The sequence below is a fragment of the Pseudophryne corroboree genome, chromosome 8 (assembly GCF_028390025.1).
Source record: "Pseudophryne corroboree isolate aPseCor3 chromosome 8, aPseCor3.hap2, whole genome shotgun sequence".
NCBI classification, from domain to species: Eukaryota; Metazoa; Chordata; class Amphibia; order Anura; family Myobatrachidae; genus Pseudophryne; species Pseudophryne corroboree.
The window spans coordinates 34,942,493-34,968,840 of record NC_086451.1 but is presented as its reverse complement, the minus strand read 5'-3'; the positions used below and the strand labels follow the sequence as shown (position 1 = coordinate 34,968,840).

Sequence of the window (26,348 nt, the reverse complement as noted above, 5' to 3'; positions counted from 1 at the left end):
AGCTCGGTCAGTAACGAAACTGCATTCGGACTATACTCAAAGACTTAGGGGTCTATTCCCATGCCCATGGCGATCAATCAGCATCTCCCTTACATTTTATAGAATGTACTTGATAAAGGCTTCATTCAAAGCTGATTGGTTGCCATGGGCAACTTCTCCACTGGACCTTTTCTCCACTCTTTTCAAACCGATATGAAGCAAAATAACCGCTTAGCAAAACTTCTATAGCACCAGCAACATATGGGTATATTTGTAATGGGTGCTGGGTGTCCAGGGCTTGCCCACACCGCACACCCGGCACTCGTAGACAATACTTACCTGTCTGCTGGTGCCTCAGAAATGAATGGGAAATGGTGCGGGCGCCATTTTCCTGGAGATCTGCACATGAGCAATAAAGCGATCACTGGGAAAATGGCACCATGTTACCAGAGACCAGTGCACGCTCTGTAGACTGATACACGGCAATATAAAATGGCAGCTGCTCAACCAATATAGTAATCCTTCTCAAGCGCATGAAAGGGAGGGGTTATTCTAACAAGAAAAGACAGGAAATATTTTTTTTCTCCCTTTCATGCATGTTCTGAGAGGCATGGATGGGACCAGTAGTTGGAGGGCATGCTGGTCCTTGTAGTGCCATTTGGAGGATCTAGGAGTGCAAATATATGACCCATTATAGGGTGCTATTATCATGTAGCGTTAGGGACTGCCAGTAACAGAGATGCCTTGACGCAGCCTGGCGGCTTAACCATATCTTTGCAAAGATATGCAATGAAGATCTTTGTATTTCTTTTATTGTGTAGTATACAAATCTCGGCACATGCACCTGTGAGAGATGGGGTGCCACATGGGTCCCCTCCTCTCTCAATCTGCCCCTGTAGTAGCACTGTGAGTTTTTAGTTTTCTTGAATGCAGCAATACTGTTGCCACAAAGTAAAATACTTGCATAATCCTAACTCGCAGCCATTTTTTTATTTCAGAGAAGAAGGATAATCTGAAGCTCAGATTAACCTCTTTTCAAACTAAATTGACGCAAGTTGTCTGACATCTGCTCACAAGTAGATTGGTTAGAAACAATGCTAATTTGTTTTTGTTGTTCATCCAAACAAACAAGGAAAGCCTACAATAGTAGATATGATTTAAATAATATATACAGAGAGTTCCGCTGGGGAACAGCTATGAATATAACTTACATAGCACGGCTGGGTGTCGTTTTCCTGCAGCTGGGGGCTGATTAGGCTGCTTGTAGTTTTCTGTAAAGCTCGCAAAAAATAACCTGTAATTTAAAAAAAATTAATTAGATATAGGGCGGGATTTAAAAAAGTCAGAGTACTGCGGCCGTGTGGGATGCCGGCTGAACCCGAACCCTTTTTTTAAAGGGGCAACCATTCACAAGGCTAAACCACGCAATGCTGTTGAGCAATCGTCTTTCTACAGCGCGTGCACGGAAATTCCTAAAGACTCCTATGACCAGAGTGTACACATAAAGGCGAGGCTGCGGTCGAGACAGACGTTATCAAAAATGTTTTGTAAAAGTGAAGGGCGTTTCTGGCCGATGACTGAGTGATGGTTACTACTGCGCACAAAAATGGTCCCTTTAAAGGGCGCGTTATGGGAGAGTCCGAGGCGTGTCAATGCAATCGGCTGAGTTCTATGCGCACAGCCCCAGGCATAGGAGACCACGGTCAGATGGAGAACCTGCACCTCCCGTAGGGCTAGTGCAAGGTTTCAATGGTGCGAACGATGGTTGCATATGCTGATGCACCAACCGGTATTACAGCGTGCACGGGCGCTGAAAGTGGGCACCTCAGTCCTTGCACATTTGGCTGCACGGTTGGACACACGGGAAGAGGTTGGTAGCGGAATTTGTAAGGAAGCAGCTGTGCAATTCTGTCTAATTAAAATTGTAATGCAGCGGGAGACGTCTGTAGGAGATCGCTGCCTCTTGTTAGCATTAGCGAGTATCAGACTCCCATCGCCATCACAACCATCAGTCGTGATTCGCGATGGTTACTGGCTCCGTCTAGTCTGCGTAAGCTTACTGCGTAAGCTTACTTAGCCGTCGGATCGACACACCAAGCTCCAGGAAGAGTGTACCCGACGACACAGACCCTGAACTCGTCACGCCTTCATACGCCCTTGTTTTGAAGAACGGTGCCGGGTGCCGCCCCCATTCCACCCTGTCAATCACGCTGCGGCTGACAGGGGATGCGAGCGATATTAAAAGATCTGTTCTGCACACATCGTATTTGTACTCAAACCATCGGGGGTGCGTATAATGAATCAGGCCCTGTGCCCCATTACAGCCGCATCTTGCGTCATTAAGTAAAATGTGGGCTGGGCTTTAGTTACTAATGTGTTACTATTATACATCTATTACTGATTATTCTTCATTTGTTTATAAAATGAGCAGATCGCGCTATGTGAAGAGTATAGGGAATGTTCACCAAAGCTTCTGGTTTCCAAGGAAAGTTTGGCCAAAACAACATTTTAGGAGTAATATTAAAAAAAGGGACTAAAATACATTATTTACACCCTATAGAGTTTTTAAAATAATAATAATAATAATAATAATAATAATAAATTATATAGAATATGGGGCAACATTGTATAATCTTTGCATTAAAGACATTATGGGGGTCGTTCCGAGTTGATCGCTCGCTAGCAACTTTTTGCAGCGCTGCGATCAGGTTAAATCTTGGCAAAACTGCGCATGTGTATGCACCGCAATGTACAGGCGCGTCGTACGGGTACAAAGATGATCGGTTCTGGGCGATGGATTTAACGAAGAATCCATTCGCACAGCCGATCGCAAGGTGATTGACAGAAAGAGGGCATTTGTGGGTGTCAACTGACCGTTTTCTGGGAGTGTTTGGGAAAACGCAGGCGTGTCCAAGCGTTTGCAGGGCGGGTGTCTGACGTCAATTCTGGGACCAAAAAGACTGAAGTGATCGCAGCGGCTGAGTAAGTCCAGAGCTACTCAGAAACTGCAAAAAACTTTTTCGTGCCGTCGGCTGCACATGCGTTCGCACACTTGCAAAGTTAAAATACACTCCACATAGGCGGCGACTATCTGATCGCAGCGCTGCAAAAAGTTGCTAACGAGCGATCAACTCGGAATGACCCCCTATAAGCAGACTGTCAGATGTCTCCACTATTACTGATTATCTGGTAATGCTGATCGGCTGGAAACAATTGCTGCTACTGACACACCGGGCGTGAGTCTAACGCTATGCTGAAATCCACGCAAATGGTCAATGTTTTTCCACTGCGCTATAAAATCGCACTGTGCATACATTCCCCGGTGTTAGCTTAGCGATTGAGATGCACGGGTTCAGAAATGTATGTATGTTTCTCGGCACCCTAGGCAAATCTTCTGCCTACTGCCCCTTTTACCCCCTACCCACCCCTCAGGTGAAAGTCTGTTGCATGTCAGCTGCACTATTCCCCCCCCCCCCCTCCCGTGCACATGCTGCTGCTCTCCCCCACCCCCAGTCTGTTGCATGACTGCTCTCTTTCCCCCACCTCCCCTGTCTGTGTGGGGGCCTGCTGTCCCGGACACCCCCACCCCACTCTGTTATATGGCTGCAATTCCATCCCCCCCCCCCCCCCTTTCCCCGCCTGTGTGCATGGTCTGCTTACCTGCCCCCCCCCCCCCCCCCCAACCCTGGGCAGCCACCGTACCTGCAGGCTGCGATGTGGAGTTGGGAAGGAACCTGGAGCAGGTCCTCACGTCATCCCCGGCCAGGGTTCCAGGAGCTGTCAAAGTTACTGCCTATGCTTGACGGCCGCGGCTACTGTAAAATACGGGTGCTAGTGGGGCGTTGCGGTGGCTGCTACCAGCGTGACATCAAGGTGTCCGGGAGAGATAGGACCACGCTACCTTTTCCAAACAGCCACAGCAGGTCCTGGCACCAACCCTGGGCCACCCCCTCAGTGGAAGCGCCGGTCCCGGGCAGTGACAGGGAGGCACATGGAGATGGCCCATCTTATGGGCATGTTATGGCAATCTTGCCGGCGTGTTGCTGATAGTGGTTACGACATGAGATGCTTAATCACTCATATAGGAGCCCATACTCTGGCGGAGACTCTGCAACCTAGCATGGGGTTGGTGCAAGAGTCTAATGATTGCATCTAAAGATGCACCAAATGGGATTTCAGCGTCTAATGCACAAAGTGGGCACCCCAGCCCATGCACGGCTGTGCACCAGGATAGAGCTTGCACACGGGCAATCGGAAAAAGACGCACACACGGACTCGGCTGGGTCAGGCTCAGAATCAGCTCCGCAGAGAGCACAGGACAGCAGAGCTGACATTTTATACGATTCTGCCTCCTGCAGCAGGACGACGGGCCATGGCTGAAGGGTCAGGCAAGCTGGGTGGATGAAAGCGTTTGGTGGTCAGCTTACACGGGGCACAATCCATAGGGCCGGCTGATGAGCACACACATATAGTCTGCAATCATACACTAATTTTGTATTATTTCTGGCGGGAAAGACATATTGGTGTACCGCTGGCAGGGGGAAACATGGCAGAAGTACCATAACTAGCGGCCTATAGCGGCTCCCTGCTATGGACAGTCATAGAAGTACCGGGCCACCCGGAATACTCGGAAGTAACACGTGTATACATGTGATATCACCTGATTGGCTGTTTGTCGTGTGATCTCTGTCAGGCTTGGAGTCAGATCCATTAACCCTTTCCCATGTAGATGTATTCCAGAAACAAGAGTCCTGTGTAAAGCTGCAGGTCTGGAATCCCTCTGAAACGAGAAGAACATGTAGTATATAGACAGATGGTATGTAGTCATTATGTCTACATTACAGGTTTAGGGTTAGGCTGCAGTTAGGGCTAGGGTAGTGTTGGGCTGCAGTTAGGGATAGGGAAGGGTTAGGCTGCAGTTAGGGATAGGGAAGGGTTAGGCTGCAGTTAGGGGTAAGGTTAGGCTGCAGTTAGGGACAGGGTAGGGTTAGGCTGCAGTTAGGGATAGGGTAGTGTTGGGCTGCAGTTAGGGATAGGGTAGGGTTAGGCTGCAGATAGGGTAGGGTTAGGCTGTAGTTAGGGCTAGGGTATGGTTGGGTTGCAGATAGGGATAGGGTAGGGTTAGGCTGCAGTTAGGGATAGGGTAGTATTGGGCTGCAGTTAGGGGTAGGGTTAGGCTGCAGTTAGGGATAGGGTAGGGTTGGGCTGCAGTTAGGGCTAGGGTAGGGTTGGGCTGCAGTTAGGGCTAGGGTAGGGTTGGGCTGCAGTTAGGGATAGGGTAGGGTTAGGCTGCAGTTAGGGCTAGGGTAGTGATGGGCTGCAGTTAGGGATAGGGTCGGGTTGGGCCGCAGTTAGGGATAGGGTTAGGATGCAGTTAGGGATAGGGTAGGGTTGGGCTGCAGTTAGGGATAGGGTAGGGTTAGGCTGCAGTTAAGGATAGGGTAGGGTTGGGCTGCAGTTAGGGATAGGGTAGGGTTGGGCTGCAGTTAGGGATAGGGTAGGGTTGGGCTGCAGTTAGGGATTGGGTAGTGTTGGGCTGCAGTTAGGGATAGGGTAGGGTTGGGCTGCAGATAGGGGTAGGGTTGGGCTGCAGTTAAGGATAGGGTAGGGTTGGGCTGCAGTTAGGGATAGGATAGGGTTGGGCTGCAGTTAGGGATAGGGTAGTGTTGGGCTGCAGTTAGGGATAGGGTAGGGTTGGGCTGCAGATAGGGGTAGGGTTGGGCTGCAGTTAGGGCTAGGGTAGAGTTAGGCTGCAGTTAGGGGTAGGGTTAGGCTGCAGTTAGGGCTAGGGTAGTGTTGGGCTGCAGGTAGGGATAGGGTAGGGTTAGGCTGCAGATAGGGATAGGGTAGGGTTGGGCTGCAGATAGTGATAGGGTAGGGTTAGGCTGCAGTTAGTGATAGGGTAGGGTTAGGCTGCAGTTAGGGATAGGGTAGGGTTGGGCTGCAGTTAGGGGTAACAGTGGCGTAACTACTGCCCCCGCAGCCCTCGCGGTGGCTTGGGGGCGAGGGGCTGCGGGGGCGCCGCCACTGATTTAGAGCAGATTGACATGCGGACGAGCGTCCGCATGTCAATCTGCTGTCTCCTCTCCCTCCCTGCTGTAACGGGACACGGAGGGCACAGCGTGCCGCACGCGCCTCTCCAGTGTCCATCCTGCGTCTCCGTCCGTCTGGTCTAATAATGGAAGTGCCGTTCGTGAGCTCTGATTGGCTCACGAACCGGCACTTCCTTTATTAGACCAGAGAGACGGAGATGCAGGAGGGACATGAGAGAGGCGCGCGCTGTGCCCTCCTTGTCCCTCCTTCGCAGCAGCGAGGGGAGGGGGGACACTGAGGGGGCATGTATGGCACAGGGGGCATATATGGCACTGAGGGCATATATGGCACTGAGGGGGCATGTATGGCACAGGGGGCATATATGGCACAGGGGGCATATATGGCACTGAGGGGGCATGTATGGCACAGGGGGCATATATGGCACTGAGGGGGCATGTATGGCACAGGGGGCACTGAGGGGGCATATATGGCACTGAGGGGGCATGTATGGCACAGGGGGCACTGAGGGGGCATATATGGCACTGAGGGGGCATGTATGGCACAGGGGCACTGAGGGGGCATATATGGCACTGAGGGGGCATGTATGGCACAGGGGGCACTGAGGGGGCATATATGGCACTGGGGGGGCACTGAGGGGGTATATATGGCACTGGGGGGGGAAGTGTGGGGGCATATATGGCACTGAGGGGGCATATATGGCACTGGGGGGGTACTGAGGGGGATATATGGCACATGGGGGACGGACGGCTATATTTGGCACTGGGGTCACGTGAGCACCTGGCACTGTGGGGGAATATCTGGCACTGGGGGCATATGTGGCACTGGGGGAGGGGGGGCTATATTTGGCACTGGGGGCATGTGAGTACCTGGCACCGTGGGGGAATATGTGGCACTGGGAGCACAGCCCTAGCAACAAGCACTACCCCCTAGCAACGAGCATGACACCCAGTGCATGAAACTCCTGGCAACGAGCATGACACCCAGTGCATGAAACACCTGGCAACGAGCATGACACCCTGAGCATGAAAACCCCTGGCACCGTGCATGGAACCAAGAGCATGAAACCCCTGGCAACGAGCAGGTAATTTAAAAGTAATTAGAAGCCTTACTGTAGGACTTAATGTGTAATGGGCATTACGGTGTGTGGCATAATGTATCACGGACATTGCGGTGTGTGTCATAATGTGTCACAGGCATTACGGTGTGTGGCATACTATATCACGTGCATTGTGGTATGTGGTATAATGTCTCAGGGGCATTGCAGTGTGGCATAATGTATAACGGGCATTGCGGTATGTGTCACAGGTATTATGGTGTATGGTATACTATATCACGGGCATTGTGATATGTGGTATAATGTCTCAGGGTCATTGCAGTGTGTGGCATAATGTATCACGGACATTGCGGTATGTGTCATAATGTGTCGGGCATTACTGTGTGTTGTATACTATATCACGGGCATTGTGGTATGTTGTATAATGTCTCAGGGTCATTGCAGTGTGTGTCATAATGTGTCACAGGCATTGTATGTGCTATAATCTATCAGGGGCATTGCAGTGTGTAGCATAATGTATAACGGGCATTGCGATTCCTGTCGTCATGTGTCACAGGCATTACGGTGTGTGGCATAATGTGTCACAGGCATTACGGTGTGTGGCATAATGTGTCACAGACATTGTATGTGCTATAATGTATCAGGGGCATTGCAGTGTGTAGCATAATGTATAACGGGCTTTGCGATTCCTGTCGTCATGTGTCACAGGCATTACGGTGTGTGGCATAATGTGTCACAGGCATTACGGTGTGTGGCATAATGTGTCACAGGCATTACGGTGTGTGGCATAATGTGTCGGGGGCATTACAGTGTGTGCATATTGTGTCATGTGCATTATTGTATGTGGCATAATGTATAAGGGCCATTGCAGTATGTGGCATAATGTATACTGGGCATTACTATAAGGAGGAAAAATGACAAATAATGTAAGGTGCATGAATCAGGATTATTTTTCTTTCCAGTGGTGGCTAACGTCTGGGCGTGCAGGTTGCAAAACTGGGGTATAAGGAAGTCTTTTCCTGCAATACCACGCCCCTTTATGCAAAGCCACGCCCATTCCAACGAAGCCACACACCCTTTTTGGCGGCGCGCGCATGTTGTCCCTTTCATGGTGCCAATTATGGGGGATTGGGGGGGGGGGGGGCGCCGAAGAATTTTTTGGCTTGGGGGAGAAAAACTTCTAGTTACGCCACTGAGGGGTAGGGTAGGGTTAGGCTGCAGTTAGGGATAGGGTAGGGTTAGGCTGCAGTTAGGGATAGGGTAGGGTTGGGCTGCAGTTAGGGATAGGGTAGGGTTAGGCTGCAGTTAGGGATAGGGTAGGGTTAGGCTGCAGTTAGGGGTAGGGTTAGGCTGCAGTTAGGGATAGGGTAGGGTTAGGCTGCAGTTAGGAATAGGGTAGTGTTGGGCTGCAGTTAGGGATAGGGTAGTGTTGGGCTGCAGTTAGGGATAGGGTAGGGATAAGCTGCAGTTAGGGATAGGGTAGGGTTAGGCTGCAGTTAGGGATAGGGTAGGGTTAGGCTGCAGTTAGGGATAGGGTAGGGTTGGGCTGCAGTTAGGGATAGGGTAGGGTTAGGCTGCAGTTAGGGATAGGGTAGGGTTAGGCTGCAGTTAGGGATAGGGTAGGGTTGGGCTGCAGTTAGGGGTAGGGTAGGGTTAGGCTGCAGTTAGGGATAGGGTAGGGTTAGGCTGCAGTTAGGGATAGGGTAGAGTTAGGCTGCAGTTAGGGATAGGGTAGGGTTGGGCTGCAGTTAGGGGTAGGGTAGGGTTAGGCTGCAGTTAGGGATAGGGTAGGGTTAGGCTGCAGTTAGGGATAGGGTAGGGTTAGGCTGCAGTTAGGGATAGGGTAGGGTTGGGCTGCAGTTAGGGGTAGGGTAGGGTTAGGCTGCAGTTAGGGATAGGGTAGGGTTAGGCTGCAGTTAGGGATAGGGTAGGGTTAGGCTGCAGTTAGGGATAGGGTAGGGTTGGGCTGCAGTTAGGGATAGGGTAGGGTTAGGCTGCAGTTAGGGATAGGGTAGCGTTAGGCTGCAGTTAGGGATAGGGTAGTGTTGGGCTGCAGTTAGGGGTAGGGTTAGGCTGCAGTTAGGGATAGGGTAGGGTTGGGCTGCAGTTAGGGCTAGGGTAGGGTTAGGCTGCAGTTAGGGATAGGGTAGTGTTGGGCTGCAGTTAGGGATAGGGTAGCGTTGGGCTGCAGTTAGGGATAGGGTAGTGTTGGGCTGCAGTTAGGGGTAGGGTTCGGCTGCAGTTAGGGATAGGGTAGGGTTGGGCTGCAGTTAGGGATAGGGTAGGGTTGGGCTGCAGTTAGGGGTAGGTTTGGGCTGCAGGTAGGGATAGGGTAGGGTTAGGCTGCAGTTAGGGATAGGGTAGTGTTGGGCTGCAGTTAGGGATAGGGTAGGGTTAGGCTGCAGATAGGGATAGGGTAGGGTTAGGCTGCAGTTAGGGATAGGGTAGGGTTAGGCTGCAATTAGGGATAGGGTAGTGTTGGGCTGCAGTTAGGGGTAGGGTAGGGTTGGGCTGCAGTTAGGGCTAGGGTAGGGTTGGGCTGCAGTTAGGGATAGGGTAGGGTTGGGCTGCAGTTAGGGCTAGGGTAGGGTTTGGCTGCAGTTAGGGCTAGGGTAGGGTTGGGCTGCAGTTAGGGCTAGGGTAGAGTTAGGCTGCAGTTAGGGCTAGGGTAGTGTTGGGCTGCAGTTAGGGATAGGGTAGGGTTAGGCTGCAGTTAGGGATAGGGTAGGGTTAGGCTGAAGTTAGGGATTGGGAAGGGTTAGGCTGCAATTAGGGATAGAGTAAGGTTAGGCTGCAGTTAGGGGTAGGGTTAGGATGCAGTTAGGGATAGGGTAGGGTTAGGCTGCAGATAGGGTAGGGATAAGCTGCAGTTAGGGATAGGGTAGGGTTAGGCTGCAGTTAGGGATAGGGTAGTGTTAGGCTGCAGTTAGGGATAGGGTAGTGTTAGGCTGCAGTTAGGGATAGGGTCGGGTTAAGCTGCAGTTAGGGGTAGGGTAGGGTTGGGCTGCAGGTAGGGATAGGGTAGGGTTGGCTGCAGTTAGGGATTGGTTAGGGCTAGGGTAGGGTATCTGCCAATCGGGGGCAATTTCCCAGTGAGGGGGAGTGGCCTAACAACACGATTATCATAACCCCCATCTCTGCCGACCTGCTTCTCTCCGGGCATCTCCCGGATAGGAGATATTCAGTGTAGGTAAGTATGATTCAGAATGGTTTGTAGTGGTGAGAGTCTGCATTGAGAAAGACCAGTAGGGAGATAATGACTGATCCCCTGAGGTGAACGGGAAATAGCCCAGATACTCCCCTGATGTATGAGCTGATGGACTGTATATCACACATAAATTTACCACAAGGGAAGCTGATGAGTGGAATATGACAGCTCCCATGACAGCAATCTGAGAAATCTAGCAGGGAGTTCTGCAACAAAGTAGCAATATACTACTCACCACAACTGCTCTCATCAGACTTATCACCACAATCATCAGTCCCATCACAGCGGACACCGTCATCCACGCAGCTGCCAGAATCACAGTGGAACTGTCCGGCTGCACACTCTGCCTGTGGACCTGGAAATACAGAGTTACTGTACAAAGTTCTGACCTGGGAATACAGAGATACTGTACAAAGTGCTGACCTGGAAATACAGAGTTACTGTACAAAGTTTTGACCTGGAAATAGAGTTACTGTACAAAGTTTTGACCTAGAAATACAGAGTTACTGTACAAAGTCCTGAACTGGAAATACAGAGTTACTGTACAAAGTTTTGACCTGGAAATACAGAGTTACTGTACAAAGGTCTGACCTGGAAATACAGAGTTACTGTACAAAGCGCTGACCTGGAAAAATACAGAGTTACTGTACAAAGTTTTGACGTGGAACTACAGATATACTGTACAAAGTGCTTACCTGGAACTACAGAGATATTGTACAAAGTGTTGACGTGGAACTACAGATATACTGTACAAAGTGCTTACCTGGAACTACAGAGATATTGTACAAAGTGCTGACATGGAAATACAGAGTTACTGTACAAAGTGCTAACCTAGAACTACAGAGTTACTGTACAAAGTTCTGACCTGGAACTACAGTTACTGTACAAAAGGCTGACCTGGAAATACAGAGTTACTGTACTAAGCGCTTGCCTGGAAATACAGAGTTACTGTACAAAGTGCTGACCTGGAACTACAGAGTTACTGTACAAAGTGTTGACCTGGAAATACAGAGTTACTGTACAAAGTTCTGACCTGAAACTAGAGTTACTGTACAAAGTTTTGACCTGGAAATACAGAGTTACTGTACAAAGGGGGTAATTCGGAGTTGATTGCAGCAGCAAACTTCTTAGCAGTTTGGCAAAACCATGTGCACTGTAGGGGGGGGTGACAGCTATAACATGTGCAGAGAGAGTTAGATTTGGGTGTGGTGTATTCAAACTGAAATCTAAATTGCAGTGTAAAAATAAAGCAGCCAGTATTTACCCTGTACAGAAACAAAATAACCCACCCAAATCTAACTCTCTCTGCAAATGTTATATCTGCCCCACCTGCAGTGCACATGGTTTTGCCCAACTGCTAACAAATTTGCTGCTGCAATCAACTCTGAATTACCCCAATAGTGCTGACCTGGAGCTACAGGGTTACTGTACAAAGTGCTGACCTGGAACTACAGAGTTACTGTACAAAGTGCTGACCTGGAGCTACAGGGTTACTGTACAAAGTGCTGGCCTGGAACTAATGAGTTACTGTGCAAAGTGCTGGCCTGGAAGTACCGAGTTACTGTACAAAGTGCTTAACTGGAACTATCAAGTAACTGTACAAAGTGCTGACCTGGAACTACAGATTTACTGTACAAAGTGCTGACCTGAAACTACAGTGTTACTGTACAAAGTGCTGATCTGGAAATACAGAGTTCCTGTAGAATGTGCTGACCTGAAAATACAGAGTTACTGTACAAAGTGCTGACCTGGAAATACAGAGTTACTGTACAAAGTGCTGACCTGGAAATACAGAGTTACTGTACAAAGTGCTGACCTGGAAATACAGAGTTACTGTACAAAGTGCTGACCTGGAAATACGGAGTTACTGTACAAAGTGCTGACCTGGAAATACAGAGTTACTGTACAAAGTGCTGACCTGGAACTACAGCGTTATTGGCATATAGTGGCTAATAGTAAACAAATATGGAGCCAAATAGTGGCACAATGCAGGAGCTGACAAAACAGTGGCACAGTAATCACCACATAAAGTCCATAGTGTCACTGAGGGGTTAGCATGGTACCTGAAAGAGCACAGTGGCGGAACTCCAAGTCATCCAAAGCAATGTTTCCCAAGCTGAGAGCGTCATGTGATGCCGTCACTGTAACCTGCAGGGCACACAGACAGTCAGTGGGTGCAGCCAGGGGAGGCAGTTCATAGGGTAAATATGGGTGTAAGTCACACCTGGAATTCCCCGGTGATCCTGCCGATGAACATGACCGCTCGTCTCCATGACAACACACTGCGCCGGTTGCTTTCCCACAGGTTGTATGTCTGGGTGCTGTCTGTCAGCTGCACGGAGAGGCTCCCATTCACATAAGGAGAGTCTGAGGAAAAGATAAGGAATATCTCCAGGTGCCCCTAGATCACTTGCAGCGAATCAGAGAAGCCTCATACATGTTACATACACTATTATAGGGCTCTCTAGGCAGGATAGAAAAAATGAGCTGGCACCTTCAGATTACTTTTGCTTGCTGGATTACACTTCTGCAACTTTTACTAAATTCATGGCATTTTCTTTACCATCTCCTTTTATACTTTCAGTTATGTCTATGTCCAACAGAGCTGATTATTTACATTGCCATAGGATACAGCATTGTCTATTGCATAGAGCATAGCAGATCTATGTCATATCCAAGGGTAATGAAACTAACCAACTCTGCCTGATGACATAAAGACATGGCTGAAAGACGAAGAAGGAAGCCAGAAGGATCGAGCAATCAGTTTAGTAAAAGTTGCAGGAAGCCTAAGGCATGTACACGTCAGTACATGAAAGATTACTGAAGGTGGGCTAGGCCTTTAAGAGGTCTGCTTACTAAATTATTTAAACTTTATCACTCATATTAATATTTCCTATTCCGGGATTAATGGTTCTTTTATTCACTGATAATAAACCAAACTCACTTGCAGTAAACATGCGGTAATGGATGTGGATCTCGCAGGTAGCGGCTGCATTCCTCAGTACCGGAGACTGGAGACGCGCAGATACGGCAGATTTCCAGCTTTCACCTTCTGCTGCCATCAGCCAACCTGTGTGCAAGACATAAGGACGATCGCACTGGGAACACATAAGGGGGGTCATTCTGAGTTGTTCGCTCGGTAAAAATCTTCGCATCGCAGCGATTTTCCGCTTAATGCGCATGCGCAATGTCCGCACTGCGACTGCGCCAAGTAAATTTACTATGCAGTTAGGAATTTTACTCACGGCTTTTTCATCGTTCTGGCGATCGTAATGTGATTGACAGGAAATGGGTGTTACTGGGCGGAAACAGGCCGTTTTATGGGCGTGTGGGAAAAACCGCTACCGTTTCCGGAAAAAACGCAGGAGTGGCCGGAGAAACGGGGGAGTGTCTGGGCGAACGCTGGGTGTGTTTGTGACGTCAAACCAGGAACGACAAGCACTGAACTGATCGCAGATGCCGAGTAAGTCTGGAGCTACTCAGAAACTGCTACGAGGTGTGTAATCGCATTATTGCGAATACATCGTTCGCAATTTTAAGATGCTAAGATTCACTCCCAGTAGGCGGCGGCTTAGCATGAGCAAATCTACTAAAATCCGCTTGCGAGCGAACAACTCGGAATGACCCCCAGAAGTCGGACTTCCAGATCAGTCACTTTAAGCCGGGTACATATTAAATACACAGACTGCAGGGCTGCCATGCACATAATGCAGATACATGGTGCATATCTCCAGTTGCTAGTTTCGTCCAATACATGAAAGGGTTACTGCCGGTGATAACACTGCTGTCACCATGGTTACCTTGGTAAAATACCCTGACATTGGCATACTCATGCTAGTATCGATACCTGTTTTGTTATTACCACCGCTAGATCACTAAGATGGGAGATGGGGAATATATTTCAGAACTCTTAAGGGCCCCATACACTAGAACGATAATGCCCGATTTCATCCAATTTTGGGCATTCGGGACGATATATCGGGTGAAATTGGGCATTTTGGGTGTGTTTCCGATCCGATGTGCGTTCCCGTGAGATAGATATTCTGTGTTATATTTTATGGTGTAAAAAAAGAAAGAGGAATGAGACATATCTATGATAATTTAAGGCATAAAAAAAAAAAAAAAAAGAAAAGGATAAGTATAGAAAAAAATAATAGACTAGAGACTTGTGGAACTGGAATTTGTTGGCGATATTGTCTGTGTGGCCAAGAGGTACTTGCTTGGTTAGTTAGCCACTCCCCTTCACTTGATGCGAAACGCGCCATCAAGACACTTGATGCGAAACGCGCCATCAAGACCCATTCAAATCTGCCATACCCCAAGCTGCTATTGAATAGTATATTAGATAATCCGCCTTCACTGTTTAAATGAGTGTGTTGTAAATCTTTCAAAATTTCAGAATGTTACATAATGATCCACAGTCCCACAGGGTAAGTACGTGGGTTTACAGGACTATCAGTACACACAGGGCATATCACTGATAGCATACATTTACACACACATGGAGATACAATATAGGTATTAACAGGCAAAAAGCAGAGTTACCCCATTTGTTCTTCAGGGTGTGATCGGAGTGGGGTTGGGACTGCCACATGGAAGAACTCCGGCGGTCTCTCACCCATCGGAAGTTGGATGTACTGATGTCTTTCCAGCCGCAGTCGTCATGCTCAAAGTCACAGCTGAAGGGCACCCCCCAAGCCGGCGAGGCTCGGTGGTAACCTGAGGGCAGAGTTGCAGCAGGTCACATGCAAGGCAGCATTATTCAGGGCGCAAAGCGCAACACGTTAGGACATGAGGAGTGGCTAGGAGTAACTAGTAGTTGTATTCTTGCATAATAAGGGTCATATGGAGATAGAAGCTTTATATGAAGGGCTGAAGCAGATAAGACCATCTGGTGGTCTCTGTATCCTGTCCATTTAGATGACAGTATAATTATTTCCTATGGGCGATGGTTCCTCAGCAATAACAGGACTAGCACTTGGGGAAAAAAATCTTAATTAGTACCCTACCATGAGGCCATAGCTTAAGGTGGGGGCGCAGGGGATACTGTACCCCGGACCCCCTCTGTTCGGGGCCCCCCCAGCCACAGCACATTGACATCAACAGCTCTCCCTCTTGTATGCTACCCATCGCTGTCCTCAGCGTTTGTACAACTGCTATCATGGCCACATTTTATATCTTACTAATATAGGGGAGAGATTTGGCAAACCTTGTATAAGTGGATATGTTGTCCATAGCATCATAGCAGGGGTTCTCAACTCCAGTCCTCAGGTGCCCCCAACAGGTCATGGTCTGCAGATGTCTTTACTCATGCACAGGTGAGTGAATATATATTGCTGGGTCAGTAATTATCCCACCTGTCACAGACACACATCCTCAAAACATGACCTGTTGGGAAAACTTGGGGGTTGAGTGTGAGAACCACTGATCTAGTTTAATCCTTGGTTGCCAAACTTGGTCCTAAGGACCCCAAACAGTTCACATTTCCCAGGTCATCCAGCAGGTGCAAAGGTGTATTCATTACTCACAGACACATTTCCAAGGTCACCCAGCAGGTGCACGTGTATTCATTACTCACCGACACATTTCCCAGGTCATACAGCAGGTGCACAGGTGTATTCATTACTCACTGACACATTTCCCATGTCACCCAGCAGGTGCAAAGGTGTGTTCATTACTCACAGACACATTTCCAAGGTCACCCAGCAGGTGCACGTGTATTCATTACTCACCGACACATTTCCCAGGTCATACAGCAGGTGCACAGGTGTATTCATTACTCACTGACACATTTCCCATGTCACCCAGCAGGTGCAAAGGTGTATTCATTACTCACAGACACATTTCCAAGGTCACCCAGCAGGTGCACGTGTATTCATTACTCACCGACACATTTCCCAGGTCATACAGCAGGTGCACAGGTGTATTCATTACTCACTGACACATTTCCCAGGTCACCCAGCAGTGCACAGGTGTAGTAATTACTTACTGACATATTTCCCAGGTCACCCAGCAGGTGCACAGGTGTACTCATTACTCACTGACACATTTCCAAGGTCACCCAGCAGGTGCACGTGTATTCATTACTCACCGACACATTTCCCAGGTCATACAGCAGGTGCACAGGTGTATTCATTACTCACTGACACATTTCCCAGGTCACCCAGCAGGTGCACAGGTGTAGTCATTACTCACTGACACATTTCCCAGGTCACCCAGCAGGTGCACGTGTATTCATTACTCACCGACACATTTCCCAGGTCATACAGCAGGTGCACAGGTGTAGTAATTACTTACTGACATATTTCCCAGGTCACCCAGCAGGTGCACAGGTGTAGTTATTACTCACTGACACATTTCCCAGGTACCCAGCAGGTGCACAGGTGTAGTCATTACTCACAGACACATTTCCCAGGTCACCCAGCAGGTACACAGGTGTACTCATTACTCACTGACACATTTCCCAGGTCACCCAGCAGGTGCACAGGTGTAGTTATTACTCACTTACACATTTCCCAGGTCACCCAGCAGGTGCACAGGTGTAGTCATTACTCACTGACACATTTCCCAGGTCACCCAGCAGGTGTACAGGTGTAGTTATTACTCACTGACACATTTCCCAGGACACCCAGCAGGCGCACAGGTGTATTTATTACTCACTGACACAGGATGGACTCAGTAAAGGTCTTGCCTTACCCATACTCCAAGTACAAGTACCAGTGCTGTGTCTTTTATTGTTTAGAGTTTTGGTTGTCTGTCCATACTTATATAAAGAGAGATATTGTTATCGCCTTAACCTTAGATGTGAATTGGGCAATATAGGACCTTCAAGCCTCTTTGTTCTCTTGTTCATGCACAGGGGGCATTGCACTGCTTTTAGCTTGAGTTGCAACGGCAGCGAAAAATGGATCAATAGGTATCCAATCCCCCTGATACTAATGTACCCCCGTCTGTAAGTTTGACCTCCTCCTGGTATAATTTAGATTGATTGACCAATGGCTCTCCCCCCGGCCGCCCCTTTTAGGGGCACCTATCCTAGAGAACAGTCACGGTCGTGTATATTTTTGAGACTATTTCCCCTTCTTTGGCCACCACCGCAGTATTTATGGATCTGCACATGGTTGTCTCCTCAGCCTTCTGGGGTGTTCTCTTTCAGTTGTTCTATATTGTTCTGTGCTTCTTGTTCCTAAGGTATTGTCTATCCCTACTGTAAATGGTCGGACCTACATTTTATTTCTGTTATTATTGTTTACCTGTTATTCCAGGTTATTGCCCTAATGCACTGATTGTTGTGTTACGTACATACTACGTCTTCTACATGTATGCTTTACATTTCCAATAAACATATAAAAAAATAAACAAAAAATTGGTTGGTCATTTTATCCAATCCGTAAAGAAGAGACAAAACTAATTTGCAGATTTAGGGAGAGAAAACATTGTATATTTATCCATGACTGGTCTTAGGAACACAAAACGGAGGTTTGTGATTCTGACAGGACCTTGGAAAGGTCATACCACTTTCAAAGAAGCCACTTTTAGATGGACCAGAGCAGCCAGCAATCATGCAGGCACACAAGGGACATTGCTAAAATAAATACCTAGGGACCATGAAACACAAGCCCAGGCCTCGGCGATAGAGGCTTGCGAGGCATGAGGCTGGATAGGTATCCATACCTTCTCTAGCCATTATCAGTTGGATATATTTACCACTACACATTCTCAGTGTGGGAGATGTTTTCCTTTTCACACAGCCACTTAAAGAAACTATTCATTACGCATACAGGGCCGTAACTAGGGGTGGGCAAGTGGTGCAGTCAACCGGGGCTCCGATTCTTGGGGGCGGCATTGTCGTTGCCCCATGGCGTCTAATTTGGCTTGCAGAGCACACCGAATGGCACCTTGCATACTAGAGAGAGCCCAGAGCGTCTAGATCCAAGCGGCCTAAAGGATCTTGTCCCTTCCCTCGCCCCTCTTCTTACCCTCCCCTCCCGCTGCCTAATCCTATCCTCCTCTGGAGCGCTGGATCATAGTCCTGCAGCCTAACCCTAACCTCTCCCCGGTGCCTAACCCTAACCTTACTGGGAGCGCTGGATTGTAGTCCTGCAGCCTAACCCTATCCTCTGCCCAGTGCCTAACCTTAACCTTCCTGGGAGTGCTGAATCGTAGTCCCGCAGCCTAACCCAATCTTCTGCCCTGTGCCTAACCCTAACCTCCCCGGGAGCACTGGATCCACCCCCTCATGAGAAGTGAGGGGCGTTTTTTTTTTCTAACCTGCCTCTCCGTAAGGGAAGCTACCCATTGTAATGGCCAGAGCCGACCCTAGGCATAGGCAAACTAGGCAAATGCCTAGGGCATTTGGTATGCAGCTGTATCTGCATATGAAATGCTACGTTACAGTGTATTCCGGGAAATCACTGTAACATAGCACTTCATATGCAGATACAGTCACAGTCACACCCAGAATATAGGCATGCCGCATATCATTTTAATGAGCAGAAGCTGCTTGTGCATCCTAGCCACATAGTAATGCAAACAAGGTGCACTTTCATCAAAAAAAGGCGCCCGACAGCTGACTCACGCCAGGCATCTCCTGCTGCATGGCAAATTGAAGCAAGATTTTTGAGGACACATATGTATCCAAGCAGAGGCAGAGGTCACAGTGTTAGCGGCAATGTAAGTGCTGTGTGCGGGGGGGTGGGGGGTTGGTTGTGCAATAGTGTCCAGCATATGTGTAAGGGGCAGTATGTGTGTCATGTGTATATGCATTAATAATATGCGCCAAATGTGTAAGGGGCACTATGTGTGTCATTATGTGTATAAGGGCATTAATAATGTGCGGCATACAGTACGTTTAAGGGACATTATGTGTAAAAGGGCATTAATAAAAGTTGGCATAATATGTAAGGGGCACTGTGTGGTATTAATGTGTGGCATTATGTGTATAAGGTGCTCTACTGTGTGGAGTAACATATAGAAAGGGCACTACTGTGTGGTCTAATGTGAATAAAGAGCAATATGGTGTGGTGTAATGTGAATAAGGGGCACTACTGTGAGGAGTAACGTTTATAAGGTGGTACTACTGTGTGATGTAACGTGAATTAGGGACACTATCGCATGATATAATGTGAATAAAAGTGCACTATTGTGTGGCCATGCCCCTTCCTAGCAGGAACACGCCCCTTTTTGGGCTGTGCGCAGAATGTGTGCACTGTTCCAATTTAAAATATAGGGGGTAGGAACACCAAAATGAGAACTGCTATGGGTGAGGGGTGATGGTGCTGGGAAAGGGGTGCAGGGTCAGAGGCGGAACTACGGCGGTGCTAGGGGGCACCAGCCAAAATCTTGCATGGGCATCATATTGGTTAGTGCCGGCTCTGGTAATGGCTGTCATGAAGTATTTCAATGAGCAGGAATTATCAGTAATTATAATTCTCTGCTTTATCTTGACCTGCACAGGGTGCAGAATGAGTGGTATGCAATTTAAAAAAAATATATATATAAAAAAAAAAAGAAATAAAAAACTGTAAATTGCTCTTCCCAGAAGTCTATTCCCCTGAATAAGAGTCACTTTTCTCCAAAACAATAGAATGACTGTACTCACCACAGTACCGCTCATCGGAGCAATCCCAGCAGTCACATACAAAGTTACAGCGGCTCTGGATGGGGCTGTCACAGGTTGAAGAGGCAGCAGAAGTAGCTACAGAAAATGTGTGTGCATATTATTAGTAGACATGCCACAAGCTGAGAACACACGTAACACAATTACACACCATGATAGGGATGGGGTCACTGTACCACTAGACCTGTGTCCATTATTCCAACATAGATTTCTGCTTTATGCTGTTTGACTTGTATTACTGTATATGCTTGTGTGTCGTGTGGTGTATAAGGAAGCTATTTAGTATAAAATAAAAGGGACTCTCCGGACACAGCAGGGATGCTATGGGTCACAGCAGGGATGCTATGGGTCACAGCAGGGATGCTATGGGTCACAGCAGGGATGCTATTTGTCACAACAGGGATGCTATTAGTCACAGCAGGGATGCTATGAGTCACAGCAGGGATTATATGGGTCACAGCAGGGATGCTATGGGTCACAACAGGGATGCTATGGGTCACAGCAGGGATGCTATTTGTCACAACAGGGATGCTATTAGTCACAGCGGGGATGCTATGAGTCACAGCAGGGATTATATGGGTCACAGCAGGGATGCTATGGGTCACAACAGGGATGCTATGGGTCACAGCAGGGATGCTATGGGTCACAGCAGGGATGCTATTGGTCACACCAGGGATGCTATGGGTCACAGCAGGGATGTTATTAATTACAGCAGGGATGCTATTAGTTACAGCAGGGATGCTATGGGTCACAGCAGGGTTGCTATGGGTCACAGCAGGGTTTGCTATGGGTCACAGCAGGGATGCTATTGGTCACAGCAGGGATACTATGGGGTCACAGCAGGGTTTGCTATGGATCACAGCAGGGATGCTATGGGTCACCGCAGGGTTTGCTATGGGTCACAGCAGGGATGCTATGGGTCACAGCAGGGTTTGCTATGGGTCACAGCAGGGATGCTATGAGTCACAGCAGGGATTCTATGGGTCACAGCAGGGATGCTATGGGTCACAACAGGGATGCTATTCGTCACAGCAGGGATGCTATTCGTCACAGCAGGGATGCTATGAGTCACAGCAGGGATGCTATGGGTCACAGCAGGGATGCTATTAGTCACAGCAGGGATGCTATTAGTCACAGCAGGGATGCTATGGGTCACAGCAGGGATGCTATGGGTCACAGCAGGGATGCTATTAGTTACAGCAACGATGCTATGGGTCACAAAAGGATGCTATGGGTCACAGCAGGGATGCTATGGGTCACAGCAGGGTTTGCTATGGGTCACAGCAGGGATGCTATGGGTCACAGCAGGGATACTATGGGGTCACAGCAGGGTTTGCTATGGATCACAGCAGGGATGCTACGGGTCACCGTGGGGTTTGCTATGGGTCACAGCAGGGTTTGCTATTAGTCACAGCAGGGATGCTATGGGTCACAGCAGGGATGCTATGGGTCACAGCAGGGATGCTATTAGTCATAGCAGGGATGCTATTAGTCATAGCAGGGATGCTATGGGTCACAGCAGGGTTTGCTATGGGTCACAGCAGGGTTTGCTATGGGTCACAGCAGGGTTTGCTATGGGTCACAGCAGGGATGCTATGGGTCACAGCAGGGATGCTGTGGGTCACAGCAACGATGCTATGGGTCACAAAAGGATGCTATGGGTCACAGCAGGGATACTATGGGGTCACAGCAGGGTTTGCTATGGATCACAGCAGGGATGCTACGGGTCACCGTGGGGTTTGCTATGGGTCACAGCAGGGTTTGCTATTAGTCACAGCAGGGATGCTATGGGTCACAGCAGGGATGCTATGGGTCACAGCAGGGATGCTATTAGTCATAGCAGGGATGCTATGGGTCACAGCAGGGTTTGCTATGGGTCACAGCAGGGTTTGCTATGGGTCACAGCAGGGTTTGCTATGGGTCACAGCAGGGATGCTATGGGTCACAGCAGGGATGCTATGGGTCACAGCAGGGATGCTATGGGTCACAGCAGGGATGCTATTAGTTACAGTAGGGTTTCTATAGGTCACAGCAGGGATGCTATGGGTCACAGCAGGGATGCTATGGGTCACAGCAGGGATGCTATGGGTCACAGCAGGGATGCTATGGGTCACAGCAGGGATGCTATTAGTCATAGCAGGGATGCTATGGGTCACAGCAGGGTTTGCTATGGGTCACAGCAGGGTTTGCTATGGGTCACAGCAGGGTTTGCTATGGGTCACAGCAGGGATGCTATGGGTCACAGCAGGGATGCTATGGGTCACAGCAGGGATGCTATGGGTCACAGCAGGGATGCTATTAGTTACAGTAGGGTTTCTATAGGTCACAGCAGGGATGCTATGGGTCACAGCAGGGATGCTATGGGTCACAGCAGGGATGCTATGGGTCACAGCAGGGTTTGCTATGAGTCACAGCAGGGATGCTATTAGTCACAGCAGGTATGGTATGGGTCACAGCAGGGATGCTATGGGTCACAGCAGGGATGCTATGGGTCACAGCAGGGATGCTATTAGTCACAGCAGAGATGCTATGGGTCACAGCAGAGTTTGCTATGGGTCACAGCAGGGTTTGCTATGGGTCACAGCAGGGATGCTATGGGTCACAGCAGGGATGCTATGGGTCACAGCAGGAATGCTATGGGTCACAGCAGGGATGCTATAAGTCACAGCAGGGATGCTATGGGTCACAGCAGGGATGCTATTAGTTACAGCAGGGATGCTATGGGTCACAGCAGGGATGCTATGGGTCACAGCAGGGATGCTATGGGTCACAGCAGGGTTTGTTATGGGTCACAGCAGGGTTTGCTATGGGTCACAACAGGGATTCTATGGGTCACGGCAGGGTTTGCTATCGGTCACAGCAGGGATGCTATTAGTTACAGCAGGGTTTCTATGGGTGACAGCAGGGATGCTATGGGTGACAGCAGGGATGCTATTAGTTACAGCAGGGATGCTATGGGTCACAGCAGGGTTTGCTATGGGTCACAGCAGGGATGCTATGGGTCACAGCAGGGATGCTATTAGTTACAGCAGGGATGTTATGGGTCACAGCTGGGATGCTATGGGTCACAGCAGGGATGCTATGGGTCACAGCAGGGATGCTATGGGTCACAGCAGGGATGCTATGGGTCACAGCAGGGTTTGCTATGGGTCGCAGCAGGGTTTGCTACGGGTCACAGCAGGGATGCTATTAGTCACAGCAGGGGTGCTATGGGTCACAGCAGGGTTTGCTAATGGTCACAGCAGGGATGCTATTAGTCACAGCAGGGATGCTATTAGTCACAGCAGGGATGCTATTAGTCACAGCAGGGATGCTATGGGTCACAGCAGGAATGCTATGGGTTACAGCAGGGATGCTATTAGTTACAACAGGGATGCTGCCAATCACTGGGGGCCTGCCAACCACTGTTCTGGAAAACCCCATCTCACATTACTATATATTAAATTAAATGTATTCCTAAAACAAATATTATACCTGAAATAATGGAATTATTTCTGTCGAACTATGGCCCTCATTCCGAGTTGATCGCTCGCTATGGATTTTCGCAGCGCAGCGATTATGGCAGAATGGGGCTAATCTGCGCATGCATATGCACCGCAATGCGCACGCGCGCCGTACGGGTACAATGAACATTGTGGTTTTGCACAGGTTCTAGCAACGCTTTCAGGCGCACTGGCGGACGCAAGGAGATTGACAGGAAGTGAGAGTTTCTGGGTGGCAACTGACCATTTTCTGGAAGTGTTTGGAAACACTCAGGCGTGGCTGGGCGGGTATCTGATGTCATTATCGTGTCACTTGTCGCAGCAATCATCGCACAGAATAAGTAACTACAGTGCTGGTCTTGTTCTACACAAAATGTGTTTGCTGTCGCTCTGCTGCACAGGCGTTCGCACTCCTGCGAAGCGAAAATACACTCCCCCGTGGGCGGCGACTATGCGTTTGCACGGCTGCTAAAAGTAGCTAGCGAGCGATCAACTCGGAATGAGGTCCTATATACTGTATGTGTATTATGCTCTTTATCAGTAATTTTCGGCATGTTACCAGTTTGGGGGGGGGGGGGGCTTCTCTATCTGTGCAGGGTGTGAGTGGCAGCCTGGCACACTTGCTCTGCAGAAATAACTTCTGTGGACTGGTGACTTCAAACGCTTGGGGCAAACCACTGACGTCACCGCCCCTTTGCTGATGCCAGGGTTTTCTGGTTGAGTTGGCCAGTGTGTGTGTATGGGCTCAACAAGGTGGTTACACTGGCAACAAAAATATTCAGTGGTCAAGCACAGACGATATACAGTATGATGGCCACGGCAGCGGGATTGGACTGCATGAAACAATGGCCAGAGGAGAGGAGTACGATGGAAAATTGGACTCAATTTATAGCAGTTTACAAAACGCCTAAATGTCACCTACGACTGACAACGTATTATAATCTACCTTGCACTGACATCGTGGCTAGCTTGTTCTAACTTCTTTCTACAATCAGGGTGTGTAATAGAAGACCTACAGTTATTAGACAGTCAATAGGTCAACACCATATGGTCGACAGGGTCAAAAGGTCGACAGGCATAAAAGGTTGACATGGAGGGTATGGGTCATTGGGGCGACCACGCTTAGGTCGACAGTCATTAGGTCAACATGCAGTAGGTCGACAGGGCTGCTAGGTCGACATGGTCCATAGGCCGACATGTTCTAGGTTGACGTGACAAAAGATCGACATGAGATTTGTAAAAAAAAATTTGGGTGTCGTTTTCTCCGTACAGTGACGGGGTACCCCAATTAGTGTCCTCGCATGGCTCTCTTTGCTCGCCATGCTTCGGGCAAGGTGCCTCGTTCCACTACCACTGCGCTCAGGACAGGTTACCGTTCCCAATTGTAGTCCACGTGGATCGTAAAGTATGAAAAAGTTGAGAAAAACTCATGTCGACCTTTTGTCATGTCGACCTAGAACATGTCGACCTAGGGACCATGTCGACCAATAGTGGTCGACCTAATGACTGTCGACTTAAGTGTTGTCGACCTAATGACCGTATCCCGACACAGAAATGGCCGACACAAGTTTTTCAATGTTTTTTGGGTGTAATTTTATATGTTTAATCACCTGCGACACCAATTAGTGGTAACGTAGACACTGGCCACACTTTGGGCATGGTTACTACTCCCAATCGTAGTCCACGTGGGTGGAAAATCCTTAAAGGGGCACTGAGTTTTCTTTATGTCTAGGAACAGGCACCCTGCTGAAAGTACTGGGCAGTTATCGGACACTGGGGGTCATTCCGAGTTGATCGCTAGCTTACGTTGTTCGCAGCACAGCGATTAGGTAAAAAAACAGCATTTCTGCACATGCGTATGGGGCGCAGTGCGCACGCGCGTCGTACTTTCACAAAAGCCAACGTAGTTTCACACAAGGTCTAGCGACGCTTTTCAGTCGCACTGCTGGCCGCAGAGTGATTGACATGAAGTGGGCGTCAACTGACCGTTTTCAGGGAGTGTGCAGAAAAACGCAGGCGTGCCAGATAAAAACGTAGGTGTGGCTGGCCGAACGCAGGGCGTGTTTGTGACGTCAAAACAGGAACTAAATAGTCTGCAGTGATCGCTAGCTAGGAGTAAGTCTCGAGCTACTCTGAAACTGCACAATCTTTTTTTGTAGCCGCTCTGCGATCCTTTCGTTCGCACTTCTGCTAAGCTAAGATACACTCCCAGAGGCGGCAGCTTAGCGTTTGCACGGCTGCTAAAAGCAGATAGCGAGCGAACAACTCGGAATGAGGGCCTCTGTCAGTGCAGAGATGGCGGTAACCTGAAAGTTTGCAATAGATTGGTCAGGGGTCCTTACTGCGGACCACCAATTCATACCAATTCATTTGCACTGTAATCGAGGTTGCTCTGTCAAATAATCATTTGTTGAATGATCTGAAGTCTCTGCGTGTCGTCCGCATAGTTGACTACAAATTTGGTGAGTGCCCTGCTGTATTTGGAATATGTATGTATATATTTTGAACATATATAAAATAAGTGACAAGAGCAGTTATTTTTGAACTTTTAGAAGGTCCGTGCCGGCATATAACACCATGTTGTCATACAATAGACTATGCCGGATTGCCACCTTGTAAACGCCCCCCCGGTGTATATTTTGTTTAGCACAATGTGGGGCGCTGCTGACTCCGTGGGATATAATTACGCACTTTGCTGATTCAGGCAGAGCTGCATTGACTAAGCCTAGAACAACCAATGAGGGGAAAACATATAAATAGAAACTTTTTTTCTTTTATAACCGCAGCTGTTGGGTTTGTTTTTGGATCCAGGCCGTAAAAGGGCAAGGGTTTATGGTGTAAGCATTAGTGACACATTAATTAGGAAGGAAAAAATGCAAAATGTTTTTTTTTAAAGGTACAAAGCAGACATAAGAATGAAAGACAGGAGCTATCATATACTTTCCCTGGATG

General features: G+C 48.6%; 1 protein-coding gene across 1 annotated transcript in view; it reads right to left on the bottom strand.

Moving 5' to 3' along the window:
- MAMDC4 (MAM domain containing 4) overlaps positions 1-25,055 on the bottom strand; it is a 73,756-nt gene extending 48,701 nt beyond the window's left edge. The window contains exons 1-9 of the mRNA XM_063938481.1: positions 25,007-25,055; positions 19,897-19,992; positions 14,841-15,014; positions 13,240-13,365; positions 12,520-12,662; positions 12,359-12,443; positions 10,531-10,650; positions 4,640-4,759; positions 1,191-1,273 (exon numbers count right to left, since the gene is read on the bottom strand). Coding sequence (XP_063794551.1) covers positions 1,191-1,273; positions 4,640-4,759; positions 10,531-10,650; positions 12,359-12,443; positions 12,520-12,662; positions 13,240-13,365; positions 14,841-15,014; positions 19,897-19,992; positions 25,007-25,055 — 996 coding nt within the window. The remainder of the gene's footprint in view (positions 1-1,190; positions 1,274-4,639; positions 4,760-10,530; positions 10,651-12,358; positions 12,444-12,519; positions 12,663-13,239; positions 13,366-14,840; positions 15,015-19,896; positions 19,993-25,006) is intronic.
- Between the last annotated feature and the right edge of the window lie 1,293 nt (positions 25,056-26,348).